This window comes from Equus asinus, chromosome 22 (genome assembly GCF_041296235.1).
Source record: "Equus asinus isolate D_3611 breed Donkey chromosome 22, EquAss-T2T_v2, whole genome shotgun sequence".
Taxonomy (NCBI): Eukaryota; Metazoa; Chordata; class Mammalia; order Perissodactyla; family Equidae; genus Equus; species Equus asinus.
This window is the reverse complement of record NC_091811.1, coordinates 38937412-38956919: the sequence shown is the minus strand read 5'-3', so window position 1 is coordinate 38956919 and position 19508 is coordinate 38937412. Positions and strand designations below refer to the sequence as shown.

The following is a 19508-nucleotide window of genomic DNA, read 5'->3' as shown; positions in this document are numbered from 1 at the left end:
CATGCTGTGGCAGATGTCTCACATATAAAATAGAGGAAGATGGGTACAGATGTTAGCTCAGGGCCAATCTTCCTCAGCAAAAAGAGGAGGATTGGTAGTGGATGTTGGCTCAGGGCTAATCTTCCTCAAAAAAAAAAAAAATAGATAAATGTCATAATGGAGATATGCTCAGGGTGACGTGGAACCTGTGAGACTGTTCTTTTCAGATGGTATTTAAGATGGGCTTTTACCATGATTCTACACAGACATTTCTGGTTATCCAAACACTGATTCTAGTTTTGAATCTTACTTCTTTCTCTGAGCTGAAGTCTGCCTCCTAGTAGTTGGCAGGCACTGTAGCAAATTGTGAGTTCTTGTACCATCTAAATGGGCACCCAGATATTTCCATGTAGCTAGGGAGGCCCAGAATTGCCAGGTCTTCTAATGTTTCAAGAGAAGCTGGAAATTTTTATATGATATCACCTGTTTTTAAAATATTGGTAAATTCAAAAAGAAAAGGTATACAGGTGAAACAAAATAATTTGCAGGCTGAGCTTGGCCCTTGGACAGCCTGTCTGCAACATTGTTGTTGGATCTTAGTTTCCCCTCTGGGAGCTGCTTAGAGTAAGTCCATGGCTTCAGTATTTCATTCATTCATTCATATGTCTATCCTTTCCTCCATTTGTTGTGTGACAACCATGAACCGGGCATTGTGCTAGACACTGGGGTTATAGCCATAAATATGGCAAAGATCCTTTCCCGTGGAGAACTTTATGTCATTTCTGACTGTCATCTTTCTCTTGGCTGAGCATCCCCCATTTCCTCAAACCTGCTTTCCTGAGACAGCACTTTGAGACTCCCTATGCCCCCAGCATCCTGGAAGGTGCTCCAGTGTTTAAGTAGCACCCTAAGGGGCTGCTGCCCAGCATTGGATACCACCCACCTTCCCTCTCACATCTGCAGCTAGAATACCTCCCTCTTCCCTGTCTCTGCACCTGGTGCATTCTCCCATTGCTAGAATTCTTTCACTAGCTATTAATTATCTGTTTTAAGTGCCTCTCTTTCTCCTTCTATCGTGATAACTTTTTGGTAGCAGGTGCTATGTCTTTTCTTTGTATCTCTGGGCCTGACATCATACCTGATCTGCAGTAGGTCCTCAATAATATCTATTGGAGTGCATTGAAATGAAAAATAGTTTGACTTATGCAGTTCCTTGTCTGTCTGTCTGTCTGGTGGTGGTTTGGTCTCTTTTGACAGCCAGGGTACAATAACTCTTTGAATTTAGATTAAACTAACAGCCCTTGGACAATATACCATGTGTAGAGTTTTAACCTGCGTTGCAGGAGTTTTGTTCCCTTTTATGTCCAAATGTGAGTCTTTACTCTTACCAATATTCTAGCTAATCCTGTTTGAATTAACTAATAATTTCAGGCATTTAAACTCTGTGAATCTCCATCAGTCTCCCAGTACCGTAGCTCTCCTTCCCAGATACAAGCCTTCTGCAGACTTGGTTAGCATACGCTAAAGATTCATTTAAGTCTTTGATGAATATATTCGACAGACCAGAGATAATATCAGAATCCTGTGACATACACTGGAGGTCTCTATCCAAGGAGACATTGATTTATTACTCACCTCTCTTTGTGTTTGCTTCAAATCCATTTTCCTCTATCTTGAATGCAAGGAGATTCTGAGAGAGATTGATAAATGCTTTTGTTAAAATAAAGATGTGATGTGTCTGTTACATCCCCTCTTCTATTAAAATGTGAAGTTAATCAGTTCAGTCCTCTTTTTGTGAACTCATATTGGCCCCCAGAATCAGAGATTCTTTTTCCAGTGCTTACAAATAGGATAAGTTCTAAAATGTTATTATTTCATATCAAACTCACTTGTCTATAGTTTGGAGCATTCCTTCTCCATCTTTTTAGACATTTGGGAAACTCTCCTAACTCTCGATTCTTGATGATTCCTCAAAGCTTAGCTTCATCTTTCAGGTACCATAGGAGGGACTTTCACATCGTTACTGATTACTGCAGTGGTTTCCATTAACAATTTATTTTTATATTTTGGGATCTAATTGAATTCACTTAAAATACCAGGTACTCTGTCCTAACCAATTTCCAGAAATAATAATCTATATGAAGAACACTTACACGTTTTCAGATATGATACATATGGGCCACAAAGATGACTCATGCCTACCATTTTATATCATTTTCGGGAGGAGAAAGGAATATATGTTAAGTACCTCATAAAAGTGTAGTAATATAGCAATAACATCGTCTCTAATGGTGCTTTTTACTTTTCAAGTAGTGGAATAACAAATACTTTGGAAAAATAACAAGTATTTTGTCCTCGTTTTAAAAACAGTTCTATTATATGTAATCCCAAGTTAGGATCTAATGTATAACATCTGTGGAATAGTGAAATCCATCAGGGGTTTAGCTTATTAGATGTCTTGCCTTCTCTTTATTGCCATTTTTATAATTAGCACAGTGAGTTGCATCCTTGTACATTGAAAAGAAAGCTCTTGTTTCTTCCTCTGCTCACCCTCAGAACACTCCTCACACCAGATGTGTGGGTTTATTCCCACATGGAACAATTCTCTGACATCTGCTGGGTGTCCTACGGTTCAATTCACTTCTGATGCGGTCTACCTGGAGTTAGCGTCAGATCCCCCAGTTAAGGGCTCAGTCCTCCAAGACTGCCCCCCATCTCAGGTGCCAGTTGCAAGTACTGGGTCCTTACGTTATTCACACTTATGTCCAACTTGCCTACAAATTGGGGGTTCCCACGAGCCCCTCCTCAGCGTTCAATAATTTGCTGTAATGGCACACAGAACTCAGGGAAACACTTATGTTTACTGGTTTATTATCTAATGAAGGGTAATAAAGGAGACAGATGAATAGCTGGATGAAGAGATGCATAGGGTGAGGTCTGGAGGGTCCTGAGTGCAGGAGCTTCTGTCCCCGTGGATTTGAAGTGCGCCACCCTCCCCACACGTGGATGTGTTCTCCAACCTGGAAGTTCTTCTAACTCCATAGTTCAGGGATTTTTATGCAGGCTTCATCGCATAGGCATGACCGATTGTTAACTCAATCTCTCTCACCTCTCCTCTCCTGGGAGGATGGGGCCTGGGGCTGAAAGTTCCAAGCTTCTAATCATGGCTTGGTCTTTCTGGTGACCTGCCTCCATCCAGGAGCCCACCAAGAGTCACCTCATTGGAACAAAAGACACTTCTATCACCCAGGAAATTCCTAAGAACTGAGGAGCCCTGTGTCAGGAACCAGGGCCGAATACCAAATATTAGAACAAAGATGCTCCTAGTGCTCTTATCACTTAGGAAATTCCAAGGGATTTAAGAGCTCTGTGCCAGGAACCGGAGGCAGAGACCAAATATTAGAGCAAAAAAAGTGCTCCTAGCACCTTTATTCCTTAGGAAATTAGAAAGGTTTTAGGATCTCTGACCAAGAGTTGGGATGAAGACCGAAATATATATTTCTTAGCATATTTTGTGTGTGTGTGTGTGTATAAACACTTTTCTGGTTATTTCCTTATGGAAAATTCCCAGAAGTGGAATTTTTGGTCAAAGAATATGCACTTTTTAAAGCCTTTGATACATATTGACAACCTAGAGACCTGCCGATTTGGACACCCACCTATGGGATGCAGGTTGCCTGTTTCTCTCATTGTCAAGGGTGTGTATCAAGTTTAAATGAATCACTTAGTTGGTCTGGAAAACTCAGCCCAATGAACTGGAAGACAGTGTAAAATCAACATCAGGGGGATTGGCTCTCCGGGGACTGCACCCAAGTTCTCCAAGGATAGGGACTTGGTCTTGCCCTTCTCACGTTTCCACCATCCTGAGCTGTCTGACTTCCAGGCGCTCTCTCACCACGTGAGGGACCTCCTGTGCTGGAATAGGATGCTGTCCTCCCTTCTCCAGCTGGACCTGCCAGTCCCCTAGTTCACTGCCTGTTCCTCTTTCCCTCTGGATGAGTTATTTCACACCAGGACTTTGGGATGTGTGTAGACTCATGGGTTGGCCAACACGCAGCTGGCTTGAATCTAGCGTTGGAGTCCTGGAGTTTCCCACACAGCAGTTCATTTTTCTAGACTTGGTTAGGACTGTGATTAGTTCAGTGGGAGTGAAAATGGAGTCGATTAGTGACTGTGACATTTAGATTCATGTGTCCAAATAAAACTTGAGATGTTTAAAATTCTGTAGGTTAAAGCTGTGCATGAATCAAGCCAAGTATTTAGAATATGCACATGCCATCGCTGAAGTTGACTTTTACATTCTCAATTGTTTTGGCAAAGAGGAGGTGTTTCTGTAAGAGAAGCAGCTCAAGGGCATGAGAATAAAGAACTGGGATTACTGTTTTGATAAAATAGGCTGAAATAAAGATGACTATAGGGAATACCACTTAGGGTGTGTATGCTCCCCCAAAAGAACCCTACCCTATACAACTGTATTTTTTCTCTAACCCCACAGACTCAGTTGGGGACATTATGTCCCGTTATTAAATTTAAGGCAACCTTCCGAAGTCTCTCTGTTCTGCATTTCTATCAGGAAAGTATTTTTAAGATGCCGAACAACAAATTTCTTTTCTCTTTGTGGTTCTCTTTTTAGTTTCTTTGTCATAATCTTAGAATTCAGATTCTGAGATCTGTGGGAATTTATGTTAGATAATAGTTAATCCAGATTCTGAAAAGCAATGCTTTCGCTCATCCTTTTAATTTCAGCTGCAGCTGCTAATGGCATGTAGGCGCCCTGAAGATCTCCTGTGGGGTGGTAATTAACAGCGATTCTGGGTGCATAATCTGGAAATTTGGTTCCTGGTGGCACCATGGATGAGAGGACATGTTGTTCGGGCCTGGTTTGTCCCACACAGTCTCATGGTTTCTTTCTCATCTGCAGCGGCTGTGCTCTGACCCACAGCCCTGTGGACTTGCCTGGGAACACTCAGCTGCTTGGGAAGAGCCAGCAGTGAAAGCAAGAATACTGGGGAACTGGTTTGCATTAGCCACGGACTGAGGGGAAAACAGATTCAGCACCTGTCTGCCTGCCTTCTTAGAGAGACCACAGAATTTTCTGAAATAATGTTGTTTTGGATATGCAGTGATATCTGCAGATAGGAAAATTCTGAGATAGGCAAAAAGTGACACTCAAATTGATAGAGTAACCCAATGTTGGGAGTCATTTAAAAATAACTCATCCAATAGCTTATCTTTCGAAATGATGGATTCCCTCTGCTTTCCTTGTGCTTATGTTCTGTTTGCAGCTAATTCAGTTTTTGTTTTTGTCTTTTTTTTACAGGCTCAACATATTTTTGACTGGCATGAACCCATTCTACTTTCACGCAGTAAATGTAATTTTACACTGCCTCGTGACTCTTGTGCTGATGTACACCTGTGACAAAACTGTCTTCAAGAATCGTGGGCTTGCTTTTGTGACGGCCTTGCTTTTTGCTGTGCATCCTATTCACACTGAGGCGGTGAGTATCATTGGCACACAATGAAATAATGAACCAGAAAAAAACCTCAACTAAACTGATCTTTTTTTCCCCTTTCAAAACCACGTGAACTCAAAGCTCTACTGAAGTGTTTATCTTTATATATAAATCATTCTGCTTGACAGCTTTTCTTTCTGAATATTCAAAAGAAAAGGCCTTTATTGCAGCTCCAGGATTTAATTGCTTTTCTAAATAACCACTGTTATTATTGTAGGTAGTAATAAATGGCCACGGTTCTTTATTTGCAGAAAATTTAAGTTCTAACGTGTTTTAAACACCAAGGGGCATTTTGAAATACTTATGCTGAGTCATTGTTCCTGCTCTACGTATATATTTTACCTTTTCTCACTCTACTTTATAATATTTATGATGCAGAACTCTAAGTGCTAAAGGGGAGACTATGAAAAGTTAGGCTGACATTCTTCAAGTTAGAAAAGCAGATTTAGGAGACTTAAATGTAGTTTTCCAAGTTATTTAGTATGTGGTATAGTTATTTGGTGGGTGGTGATAAATTTGTTTAGAAATTTATTCGAATTATTTATTTAGATAGTTTAGATCTATGGTCCTCTTTACAAAATTGACTTCACCATGCACTGAGATGGCATTATCAAGCTACCTTGTTTCACATCTCAGTAAGCACAGTTGGTTTACTTTTTTATATTGCTAGAGATAGATGAGGACTTACCAAGGGGTCGGGGGTCACCACAGTTTCGAAAGAATTGTTTCCAGAGCTGATATCAGGTTATATCAGGGCCCTTTCCTCCAGTTCAGCTGCCTGGGAACACCTCTGGCTAAAGGTCTCGAGATGGCTCTCCTCTCCCTCCTCCTTCAGTTGCCCTTCTCTTCTTTAAAAAACATAAGGAATGTCTCACATGCATCAGAATCTTAATTGCTCCATGTGTACAGACCTCTAACTTACTTTACAAAGAAACAATTTGATATGTTGGTGTCAGCAAAGCCTCCTTCGATTAAGGTGTCATAAACCGGAAGTATGGTTTCTTCACCTCTTTCTCTATCTTATGCATATTTCTGGGAAGAATACAGCATGGCACTGGAAGTAGGGTCTGGTGACCTGGTTGACGTTCTCAATTCAGATGTGAGATGGTTGTCATGGGGACGCATAATAATATGTTCGTTTGGACTGACGCAAGAAGTCTGATTTGGCCAATTGGTTTGATAATGAGAACTGGTTTTGCCAGTTAGACTCTGTGATGGACATTTTCCACAAACAAAATTATAAATCTATAAGCCCAGGGTTTTGACACAAATATATTTAGAGTGAGTGACAAAAAAAAGAATCATTTTATAAAACAAATTACATTGTTAGAGGTAATTTTCACAGCCCCTTCTGAGTGTTTTAGACTAAACAGGTGCCTGTAAGTGCAACACTGTGAGCCGTGAGCAGTAGTTCTTTGGAAAGTCTTGGTAAAGCCTTCTTGTACTTTTGACAAACTGTGAAAGCAAATGACTGTGTTGACAGGTAACTCTAGCGATGGGTGTGCTTAAATTATTTGCTTTCAACCAAGTTAAAGGAGGACTTGATTGAGTTGTCAGCTGGTAGATCACTAAACATTGTGTCAGATGATAGAGCGCTATGATTTTGCAGATAACTTTGGTGTTCAGAGAGCTAAGTCACTGCTACAACATGGCTACTTCTCTTCTCACTTATTTATGTGAAGAGTCTATAAAGATGAAAGCTAGGAATAGAATTGATGCTACATGCTTTCTTATTCTAACAAAAAGTGATATTCAGCCATAGATAACTGAACTTATTAAAAAGAAACCTGCCATACCAGTGTTATTAAGAGGCATGTTTTTATATTTAATAGTTATTTATCATTTTTTCTAATTTATGATGTATTGAACAATTGTGTATTAATACTAATTGGAATAATAATACAACATTGAAAATTTAACATTTAGAAGCTTATCACAGGAAATTAAAATAATAAATTTAATAATGTGTGTATTTTTATTACAGAGAGACAAGATGATAAATAGAATGTTTCTAAGCATAACTGTATAATATGTTAAGGAAAAATGCCAAGGGGGAAATAAAATGGAAATATGAGTTCAAGGGGAAAGGGTGTAAAATGTCTGCCAGTTAAAGAAGAGCCGGTTCATGTTTGTGTAAATGGAAAGTGACGTGCTTCAAATTGCTGTGGTACATTTTAGACTCCATTTAGTACATGTAAAAAGTAACGTTATGGCCTTATTTTAAATTGTCAGTATTTACAATGCATGGGAAGTTAGATCCTTTCAAATATTTAAAATTATGATGAAAAATTTTAGATGTGAATTTTAAAAGATGGCAGAGATACATAAGTTTTTAATATTCTTTTTGGATATCACGTGAAGAGAAATAATCAAGGACTGCTACTCTAGCCATGTAGAATATATGATGCTGGGTCGATGGCAATGTTGTAATCTAAGCCCATAGACAATATTACATTTCTGACAATTTTTAAATCGTCACAGTTGAAGCACAGTTGAAAATCTGTGCTTAGAGCGTCTTGGGGAATATTTTACAAGAAAGAGCAAATGAGTAGGACAGTAACAGTCTGAATCCTATGCTTGCAGAGAGGGAGAGCATAAAATGCAGGTAACCTTGGATAATGTGATCATGAGCTGATAGAGTTAGGTTGAATTCTAAGAAAAAAGGAAAATTCTATTAGCAAATGACCTTTAAGAAAGGTTTTCAACAAGCTTTTGTACTAATTGAAAAAAAAATCCATGGTAACACAATTATAGGGGCAAAGGAGTCTGAGAGCTGGACATTTATTTAGGGAAAAATGTTAGAGAAACTGCGTTCACAAGGAGATGAGAGAGGTGTAAGAAAGAGGCAAAGAAATATGACCTACGTAACAATCTATACTACAGAGTAAAATCAAGAGACTGTTACTTAATTATAGGTATTAGTTCAGGTTTCTAAGGAGGAGGACAGAGAAATAGAAAAAAGAGATGTGCATTGTAGAAGACAGTGATAAATTATTTAAAAAAAGAAAAATAGACCACAGAGTCAGGGGAGAGGGAGTTAGTGGGATATTCTCCCCCTTGTAAAACGAGAACAAAAATGGGACTGTAATTTCTCCCAGGAAGGATGGAGGATTTACATTTTGGGGGGGAGAGGTTTAATTTAAACATGCTGATGTGATTGAGGATTTTCTCTCTCAATTATGTAATCAACAAATAGTTGATGACTTCTTGCTTGGTGCAGACACTCTGCTAGGTGCCAAGGGGGTATGTGGGTGGATAGTGGGGTCCCTACTCACATTTGTTCTCAAGCTCCTAGAAAAGCCAAGATCATACATATAAATACATAGAAAACAAAGCAATATGTGGTAATAAAACAAGAATCCCAGTGGAGGGTTAAGTTATTTCCTATTTAAGTAGACAGGAGCAAGTTCATTTATTTATTCAATCTTTCAACAAATTTTTGAGTAACTATAATATAGTCACTCAGTGAAGAAGGTAGACCCAGACCTTTCCTCATGGAAGGCCTTGTGATTTTGGGAAGAGTTTCCTGACAGTATATTTCTTGGGAAATTTGTATGTTTTTCTGAATCATGAATCATGAGAAAAATCAGTAGATAAATTGGGAAGATGGGGAAAATCTGTAATTCTCCTATGAGAATTAAAACTTGACAATCATCATAGAGACATTACTGGTCTGAAGGAATGCGCTTATGTCCAGTCAAAAGCAAGAGCAGGAAATGCTGACACATGGAGTTGAAGGTTAAGGTCACTGTTTCCAGAACCAGAACAGAGCACATAGAAGAGAATTGGTCAGTCTGGCTAATCAGTCAGTCTGACTTTCAGCCATTGCCATGTATTAAGTATGTGTTGCTGGCCCCATCTGACACTAATGGAACTCATTCTTGCAGATAAAATAATTCATAACATATAGTATACTTTATACAAATCCTATGATTGGTATTCCAAGAAATAACAAGGTTTGGGGACAAATTGTCCTTAATTGGCAATTTCCACATGTGATTCTGTTGAGCTGGCTAGGAGATCTGAATGTTACATTATTTAAATTCTATCCTGTTATGTTCACTGATTTTTTCTACTGTTAGAATATTGGTTAGAGGAGACAGTTCCCAAGTTACAACTACCCCATTGGTGATGGAAACCTGCAACTTGAAACAGAAATACATGCTGTCTATCTGCATGTGTTTTTGGTCAAGTCCTTTTGTGCTTCCCAGCACCCTGAGTTCAGCTTACACTGCCATGGAATCAAGCTCAAGGGCCTCCAACTTAACATTCATCTTTGCTTCCCATTGCCCACTCTCGCTCCCTTTTCATTTACTCTGTGCTCTTTGTCACTTTATGCCTTCCCTTCCAGAAACACCCCACATGTTTAAGACCTCTCCTACTTCTGCCTGGAATGCTTCTGCATTCCCGCTCTGGCCCAGGATTCATATTTGCCTGTCTGGAGCTTCCTGAAGGCCTGCTTGCCTGTCCTTTAAGTTTCAGTGTATAAGCCCAGCCTGCCCATGAAGCCTTCCCAGATCCCACAGTCTCAACATTAGTCCCTTTCGTCTTCTCATGGCGATGGTCTCTCCTCTTTATGATACGTGCAGTTTCCTTATATCATATTTTTTGACTCCCTACCAGATGTTAAACTCCTCGAGGCAAGTTATATCCCTCCAGCTGGCACAAAACCTGGCAAAGGGGAGGCCCTTGGAAAATGCATGTTGACTGGAATAAATCATGCAATTACTGAACATGATGATATTGACTAATTGAATTGGTGAATGACTGAAGTAGACATAGAGTAGTTGATGACAAGCACCTTGTTTTTAAGACATCTGGCGCTTTTGCCCCAGTGACCCCAGCTCAACCAGGATATAGAGTAGGTGTTCAATGAGTGCTTGGTGGTTTTTAACTGGCAGCAGAGTCTGTCAGTGTGAGCACTAACATTTCAACACCTCCTCTGAGCTTCTGCTCCAAGGGAAACTACATTCTTTATATCTGGGCACATCCAGCTGGCACATTCTCCTGCTGCTGCTGCTGTTTCCCAGCAGCACTAACCAGCCGCAATTCGAGAAGTTGGGCTGCAGGCGCCTTTAACGCATTAGTTATGCTCGCCTAGCTTGTGATTGCCTCATTCCAACTTGCTACACCCAATATCGGCTTGCATGTCTTGCTGTTGTCCAAGTTGGCCACATCACTTGTGCTGTGATGAGTGTGCCCCTGGGCCCAGATGCCTGGCCTTATGCCAAGACTTTGTTGCTGGCGAGCTGGCCTCTCTGTTTAACCTTTCAGAGGTCTTGCAGGTGTTGCCGAGTTCAGTGCTCAAAGAGTCGGCAGTGTAGACTGAGCAGATCTGGGCTTCACAAGTGAACCATGTGCAGTTGTTGCTTTACAGACTGTGAGTCTGAGCTGAGCCTTGATGCTGAGGTGACATCACATTGTCACTGCCTACCGCCCTTGAGTCATGCAGTCTTCGTGAGTGGCACTCAAGTTCCTTAGAGATTAATGGATCAATGAACAGTGTGTGGTCTGAGCAGCCCCATTAGGGAATAGCTTTCACCTCTGTACTGCCAATGACATTCTTTGGCCTTGTCCAGATTTCTCTTGGTATATATTGGACTAGAATTTTTCTCAATATGTGACTTGCTATCAGCCCATATATGGGTATATAATTGAATTACTTTTTATTTTGATTTTTAATTAATAGATATATTAGATTGTCTAATAAAGTTAAATTAAAATATCATACATGTAAACCTTTGAGTAAAAGGATGACTTCAGTAAGCCACACAAGAAAACCTGTGGCAGTGCTGAGGCACACTCTCTTTCTCTCCAGAAGGAAGCAGTACACCAATGTTGAGGGGCACTTCATATATATCATCTCATTAATTACATTATTAATTTACATTGATTACATTATTCCAGTAACATGAGGCATTACGCTCATTTTAAAGATGACAAAACCAAATCTCAGAAATTAAAGATAACGCAATTGAGTCCCACTCAGATGGCAAGAGAAGGAATCTGTATTCAAGCCTTGGATGGTCTAGCTCCGTGCGTGTGTCATTGCCTCTCCTTTATGACTGCAAAGGGTGCTCATTATGTGGGGGCATTTATAGGTAAATTTCTCAGAAAACTATTTTCTGCTATTAATTGTTGATGGATTCGCTAACATACCATGGACTCCCGGTCCTCTGTGATTTGGGTGGTGGTGTTTTCTGTGCCTGAAATGTGATCTCTGTTCATTTCCCTTGTGAACCCCTTCTCATCTTTAAGATCCAGCTCAGACATGACCTTTTGTTTGAAGCATTCTTTGACCCATACCCTATTTTTTTTTAAAGATTTTATTTTTCCTTTTTCTCCCCAAAGCCCCCCGGTACATAGGTGTATATTCTTCGTTGTGGGTCCTTCTAGTTGTGGCATGTGGGACGCTGCCTCAGCGTGGTTTGATGAGCAGTGCCATGTCCGCGCCCAGGATTCGAACCAACGAAACACTGGGCCGCCTGCAGCGGAGCGCGCGAACTTAACCACTCGGCCACGGGGCCAGCCCCTCCATACCCTATTTTTTTCTTTACAGTTTTATTTCTTGGATTTCAAAAAATTAAGAGAAATATGCACCCTTTTCAAGTAGTAAAATAATACAAAGATTTATGAATAGATTCTGCCCTCCACCCCTCCTCCATTTCAGTCCCTTTCTGAAGTAACACATTGGAAAAAAAATAATTTTAAACTTAAAAAGTATAATGACCATATACTCTTTATCCAGATTCACCATTTTTTAACATTTTCTGCATTTGTTGTATCATTCTTCCTCTCTCTCTCCCTCAGTGTATAAGAATATCATTTGTTTTCTGAAGGACTTGAGAGTGGGGTGCATAATTCATGCCCCTTTACACCTTAATAATTTAGTTGTATATTTTCTACAACCAAGGCCATTAGTCATCGTTTCTCTTTAGTCTCCTTAAGGTTACAACAGTTACCAATCTTCGTTGTCTTTCTATAATATAATTTATAGCTTTAAAAATAATTTAAAATTTATATTAGAATGTATATAATATAAAATGTTATTAATATATTTATTATAATATTGCAATTGGTAATGTTATATAATATATGCTATATTATAAAATTATAATTGTGTAATACATATAATTTATCACATATGACTTACATGTATATTAAAACTTTATAATATATAAAAATAATATGAATATATTATATGTAAATACATGATATGGAGATATGTAAAAATATAAAATATATAAAAACGTGAATTCATATAGAGTACATTATGTAAGTATAATATATTGTATCTATAATATATAATAATATATGCAATTATATTATGATATATTAGATTATATTATGTGCAGTTATATTATGATAGATTATAATATGAATTGTAATATAATTAGTAAATCATGATATAAATTAGAAGGTATTAAAATATAATAAAATTTAAATGTTATAAAATAGGAATATTAGAATTATTATACTTTATTAATATAAAATATATATTTATTTATGTATTTTCATATACCAGCCCTCATCTCGGGTTTGTCTGGCATTTTCCCGTGATTATGTTCAGATTATGTATCCCTGGCTGGAGTACTGCTCCAGTGATGCTGTGTCCTTCCTTCTCAGGGTAGCACGTGCAGAGCCTGCCACATCCGTTTGCCCTTTATTGGTGAGGTTAAGTTTGATTCCCCAGTCAAGGTGTAATGCAATGTAATGCATTCTCTCCATAGTATAGTTTTTCTTTTTCTTTTTCTTTTTCCAGCTAGTAAGTAATTGGTGAGGAAATGGTTTGAAGCCCTGCGAATACTCTGCACCTCATCAAGCCTTCACACCCCAGATTTAGCATCTATTCATGTCTTGTGATGTTTCTTGCCCAATCCAATCTTTACTCTTCTGGAAGCAAAGTGGCTATTTTCCAACTGTGCTACTCCGTCTGCATTCATTAACTGGCTTTTTAATGTAAGGAAGAGCTCTCCGTTCTACCCATTCACTTGCTTACTGTCTGCATGTGTGAACTTATATATGCATTCATTCACTTATTCATTCATCCATCCGTATATTTATTATCACTGTGCACTCATGGATGTCTGTTTTTTTCAATGGTTTATAATTTATTACTGTCCTATTTATTTTGATGTTCAAATCGTCTCATATTTGGTCAGTGGGAGCTCCCTGTCACTGGCTTCTCTGTCCTTTTGACATGTACCTGTCATTTTTTGAGCACTTTCTTACTTTCTAACATGAGAAGATGATCCTAGACCCTCTTGTATCTCCTCAGCTTCAGCCCTGGAGTCAGCTACCTCTCCAGGGAGCCCATGTTCTCTTTAGTGGCGGGATGGCTTGTGGTTAGTGCCAGGATGACTCTTTACTCCTGGAGTGTCTTACTTTTAGGCCCTTTCAATGACAGAGCTAAGAAACACACACATGCACATACACTCACATATAGTGATCATGAGTTCATACTCTGAAGAATTACTGATTCTTCAACTTACTTTTTTCTAGTATTCTGTAAACATCCTCTGCTCCGTTAGCACTCCAGTACCCAAAGACTAGCATAGTATCTAACATTCAGTCATTGTTAAAAGTATTTTTGAATAAACCAATAAATGAATAATCTTTGATGCTGTGAGTGGACCTTCTATAGTCGAAAGGTTAAAAATAAAGTTAAACATGAAAATCTTGCCCTTTTTTTCCTCTTTTCCTCCTTCTAGAAACTTACTGTTAAATATATATGATAACCAGAGGTGGTTCATATGTCATGTATCAAAGTTTGAAGAACAATATATCTTCTATCTTATTATACCTTTCATTCCCTTAAAAATGAATACATTTCCATAATGGTTCTCTGCATGTAATTTTCTGAGGTTTTTATTTTTTATTTTTTCACGCTTCCTAGGTGGCTGGAATTGTTGGCAGAGCTGACGTGTTAGCGTGCCTGCTGTTCCTGTTGGCCTTTCTCTCCTACAATAGGTATGTGGGGCTGAGAGTGCCATTCTGTGTGACTACAGTCATGCTGTCTCCTGGGAATTTCTGCCGTGTGTGTGTGTGTGTGTGTGTGTGTGTCTGTGTGTACACTTTGAGTATCTGCCTGAGAGAGAGGGGAGCTTCCTGGCAGTCAGATACTCAGTGAGCTTCCAAGAGACCTGGGATAGGAAACTGCTCCTTACCAAATACTAGGCTCTTCTCTCTTCCAGCCACATTCTGAACCATGTCATAGACTTTTAGCAGAAGCACTGCTCTCCCAGTGCTGGGATGGCAAGCTCTTGCTTCTTGATTCCTCTTACTTGTAGTTTCTTACTGAGACTGGAATTTGGAATCTTAGCTCTGAGCCAGAATATACTGGGTGTAGTCCTCTCTTCTGTTTCCTATGATTTGTGTCATTTCTCCTTTTCATTTTGGTTATAAATTTTTTCCCTCTGTATTATCCTCGCTAAAGTAGCTCAGAGCTTAAAATAATAAGGCTGAGTTGAAAGTAGTATTTCCCAACTGTGGTTTTCCAATTTACACATCCTTTCATCAGTATACAGAAGCTCCTTGCTTTGGGAGACTGAAAAGCAATAAAACAGTTTCCCATTATATTGCCCCTTCCCTCACCCCCCCCCCGCCCCGCCCCTCACAGATTCTCTCCTGGGTTGTGACATATCCACATAGGGAAAGGGGCAGGTTGAAAAGAGAGTGTGAATGGGGGCAGATGGCTCAGCACAGCCCAGGAAAAGGGGGTTGGTGAGCCATGTTGCCCTATTTCGTGGAGGAATGCCTCATTAGGGATTTGTGAATCTTGACTTTTGGATTGGTTCATTGACCTATAATCTCACGAAGCCCAGTGATTCTGAAGAAGACTGTTCTAAACTAGCGGTTCTTAATATGGGGCAAATTTACCCCTCACCCCGGAACATTTGGCAATGTTTGGAGATATTTTTGCTTGTCACAACTGGAAAGGCGCTACTGGCATTTAACGAGTAGAGGCCAAGGATCCTACAGTGTACAGGACAGGCTTTACAACAAAGAATCCTCTTGCCCCATCTGCCAATAGTGCTGAAATTGAGAAACCCTGTTATAAACCAGTTTAGAACTTGGATCAAGAATGAAGTGAATTCCGTCTTACGAGGTTTTGGTTTAAGGAGTGGAGCCTCTTCTTAGTATAGTACCAGTCCTGTGATGCTGGCTTTGTGACCTCCCACTGCATTGCTAGTCATATAAAACGGTGTTGTGAAAATCTTGAAAATATAGACCCATATTTAACAATTGTTTCCTGTTTCCTCTGGTGTCAGAACAAGATTAATAATTGCTTTTTAGTTTAAACTTGTTCTTTCAGGCTTTTTCTGTGTGGTTGATATATTTAGGAACATGATTCAGCCTGCAACATATCCATATCTGTATGATAATGAGCCATTGTACTACAGATTTCTGTTGCACACGCCATTCTCATTTTTAGCAATTTAAGCTATTGACCAGCTTCAGAGAAAAAGCTTATCTACTGCAGATTTGGTGTATAATTTTAGGCGATTGTTCCAGACATAACAATAAGGGTAAGATGACACAACTACAGAAATGTTGGCCTTTGCCCTTCAAAGAAGTAGGAGTGGCTGGGTGTGGCACCTGTTGAAGGAACAGCGATGTTTCGTGGTGTCGGGCTGATTCTATTCTGTGAGGTGAAAAAAGACTTTACAGTGCTGGAGGGTTTTTGAAAATTCCTGCTGGAAATAATACTGAGAAAAAAATAAACTTTACCTAATGCATCCTCGTGGAACATAAATTTAAAGATGCAGATTAGCCAGAAGAAAAGAAAAAGGCTAAAACATCTGTATTTTCATCACGGAGAGAAATGATGATTATATTTTGGTATATATCTCTCCACCGATTTCTTTGTTTTGTGTACAGAAGCATAGAAAACAGCTTCACTAAAATAATGATAATGATGCTAAACACTTGGCATGTAATGTCATTTATTGAATCCTCCCTACAACACTGCGATCCCGTTTCACACATAAGGAAACTGAGGCACAGAGAGGCAAAGGAACTTGCCCCTTATTATCCTGTGAGTTACCTGCAGAGTTGTGATTGGAACCCAGGAAACCTAGCTCCAGAGTTCATGCATATGGCTTAGTAATCTGTATTATTCACTTAAAATATATTCACTTAAGTATCTTTCCATGTCACTAAATACATCTCTATGGTGGCACTTTCAATGGCTTTTTAGTGTTCAGTTCTTATGCCCCATAGTTTACCATCATTTATATAGACCTTAAATACCAAATTCAGTATTGCTGGGCATTTTTGTTTTCCAACTTTTCAATTTTAGATAATTCTATGATGAGCATTCTTGAGGAAATCTTGGCTCACCGACTTACTTAGAATACAATGAAATTGATGTTAGACCTTATCTTTAAAAGGTGATATTTCTTAGCCACCCACATTTCTTCTTAGATTAAAAGAAACTCGATCTTGCTTTTCAGGAGTGTGGACCAGTGTTGTGTTGGGGAATGTTTCCCTCCCACGGCTTCTCCCTTCTTCTTGCTGCTCAGTTTGTTTCTGGGGACCTGCGCAATGCTGGTGAAAGAGACAGGCATCACCGTGTTCGGTGTGTGCTTGGTCTATGATCTCTTTTCGCTATCCCACAAGCAAGAGAAATCGTAAGTCATTTTAAATTTTGGATATCAAGCAGTGCAGGTACAGAGAAGAATTACTTAAATCAGTAGTTTTTAAGCTTTCATTAAAAAAATAGAAGTATAACATTTTGTTAAATGTAAGCTCACCTTAAACTGTAATATAATAAAGTTATTTCATTAAGATAAATGCATTATATATGTTCAAACTCTTCACACTTTTATAAAAATGAATGAGGATTATAACGTTTTTGTGAGCCCGGAATTTGGAATTGAAAAGTGTCTATGCTAATTGCAGGTTTATATAGCTAGATTGTTTTGGTTGCATACTACTGAGAAATCTTGATTCACAGAGGAGTGGTTGCAAATGGTTAACAGTTTGTTAACAGCTTGCTTTGAGTCTCTTCATTCCAGTTGAGTGTTATCCATCAAAGAACACAGGAGTCTGTTTACTTGCTCGAGGGGTGGTGCTGTTACCTAAGAGTTTTGGGAGGCATCTTTTGAGATTCCACACAGAGCCAGCCTAAACCATACAAGATCTCTCTCACATTGTATTCAAATTAAAGAGCAAATTTATTTAGTTGCCCTTTTCCATTTAAAAATTTTAAGGCACATTCATTTAAGGCACATTCAGTTTTAGATGATAAGAGTGATTAAGGCGTATTAAAAGTTCAAGCAATACTATAATTTTCTGCCTCTATCAAATCCATAATTACTAACCGTTTGACATGCAGACCCCATTTTTCAGTAGTTATTAGGCCCTTACTTTTGAACTTTGAAAAAAATGTGGTTGATTTCTTCTCCTGCCTTGTCCGATGAAGAATTTTATCTTTAAAAAAAATCCTGCCTTTTTATCCCATTCCCTACCTCCTTATGCTTCTTGACATAAAGATAAGAGCAGCGCTGTTGAGTGGCAACAAGCTGAGATGAGTCATTAAGTTCTGATCACCTTCCTGCCTGGGTGTACTTGGAGATAATTTAAATAGATTTTAGTGCTCTGTTGGCGCTCGGTAAATCTCAGAGGCGTGTATAAAGAAGGAGGCCAGTTATCATTTTGACCCAAGCTCGTGCCAAGAAAGCTGTGAGCCAGAGGACCTCCCCTTGGCTTGTATGAGAATGACTTTCCTGTGTCCTCTCAACCGACGGGAGTAATCACATTGCCTTCTTTACTTTCTAGAGAGCAACCTATCAACCTCTCTTGCTTCCCACTTCCTTCTTGCATCCTCGTCTGCCACCTAACATCTTTCTCAACGACAGCAGAAGGATGTGACAACTGACTGCAGGCCCTCCCCTTTGGTCCAGTCCAGAGCTATTTTAACCTCATCATTAAGGTCCTGTCTCCTCTGGTCTTGGGACTCTCCAGCCCACTATTGCCCACACTCCTTTCTTCTTCATCTGGGCCCTTTTGAGCTAGGCTTTTTTCAAAGGGAGTAATTGTCTCTTTGATTCCTTTACTAATCGTTCTTGACCTTCTTTGTACTAAACTGCTACAAGTCCTGTGTTAGGAATAATACTGCTGACATGTAGCTCAGAAGCTGGATGGCTCATAGACTGTAATTTTTTTTTTTTTTTTTTTTTTAGTAACTTTCAGCTGTCATAGCCAGCAGCTCTGCCTCAGTGGAGACTCATTCTTTCCTTCATCCTTTTATCCACCCATTTCGACACATGCTCATTCTGTGCCTGGTCAAAAACAAGACAGATAAGATTCCTTCCCCCATGGAGCATATATGATATGGGGGGAAACAGACATCACATAAGTAATCTCATGAGGAACTGATTACAGAAGGAACTGAGAGCACGTGATGGGAAGACCTGGCCAATAATGGTTAATATCTCTGGAGTGCACGCCATGTGCCAGGCGCAGTGCCATGCCATCTACAGGTGTGAAGTCAATGCTCACAACAGTTGTTACTTTGCTTTACAGAGGAGAAAAGAGAGGCATAGAAAGTAACCTCTCCAAAGTCATCCAACCCCAGGTGGAGCCAGAACTTGGACCCTTGTCTGTGTGACTCCAGAGCCACAGGGTTACCCCTCGGTGCTCTACCTCCATGAAAGACACACAGGACGGGGATCTGGAGACCTCCCAGGGTCTGGGCTCACAGTGGTATCCTGAGACTAGCTCAGAGGGTCTGAGGGTAGTGGAGGTCATAATCCCTTTGTGAATCTCACAAAATTGTGTCTCCATTTCCTAGAATAATGTACATACTCATAGGTTTTCACAAACTCTTCGGGGTCTACCCCCCCCCCCCCACTTTATCTGCTAATTTAGAGTAAACATCTAAATTGTTCTTGAGGTCTTTCATTGTATGGTCCAGGCAGCAGGAAAGAAATGACAGAAACAAGCATTGGAAGCATTTTCCTACGTGAAGAACAATTTATTCCTAAATTTTCAGATTGGGCCACATGAGTG

The 19508-nt window shown here is 39.5% G+C and overlaps 1 protein-coding gene across 3 annotated transcripts in view; it reads left to right on the top strand.

Moving 5' to 3' along the window:
- Nucleotides 1-19508, top strand: part of TMTC1 (transmembrane O-mannosyltransferase targeting cadherins 1) — a 255029-nt gene that overhangs the window by 15183 nt on the left and 220338 nt on the right. For all 3 annotated transcript variants that reach the window (XM_044775283.2, XM_044775282.2, XM_014843846.3), the window contains exons 2-4: nt 5300-5477; nt 14389-14462; nt 16949-17125. In XM_044775283.2, the coding sequence (XP_044631218.2) occupies nt 5300-5477; nt 14389-14462; nt 16949-17125 (429 nt within the window). The remainder of the gene's footprint in view (nt 1-5299; nt 5478-14388; nt 14463-16948; nt 17126-19508) is intronic.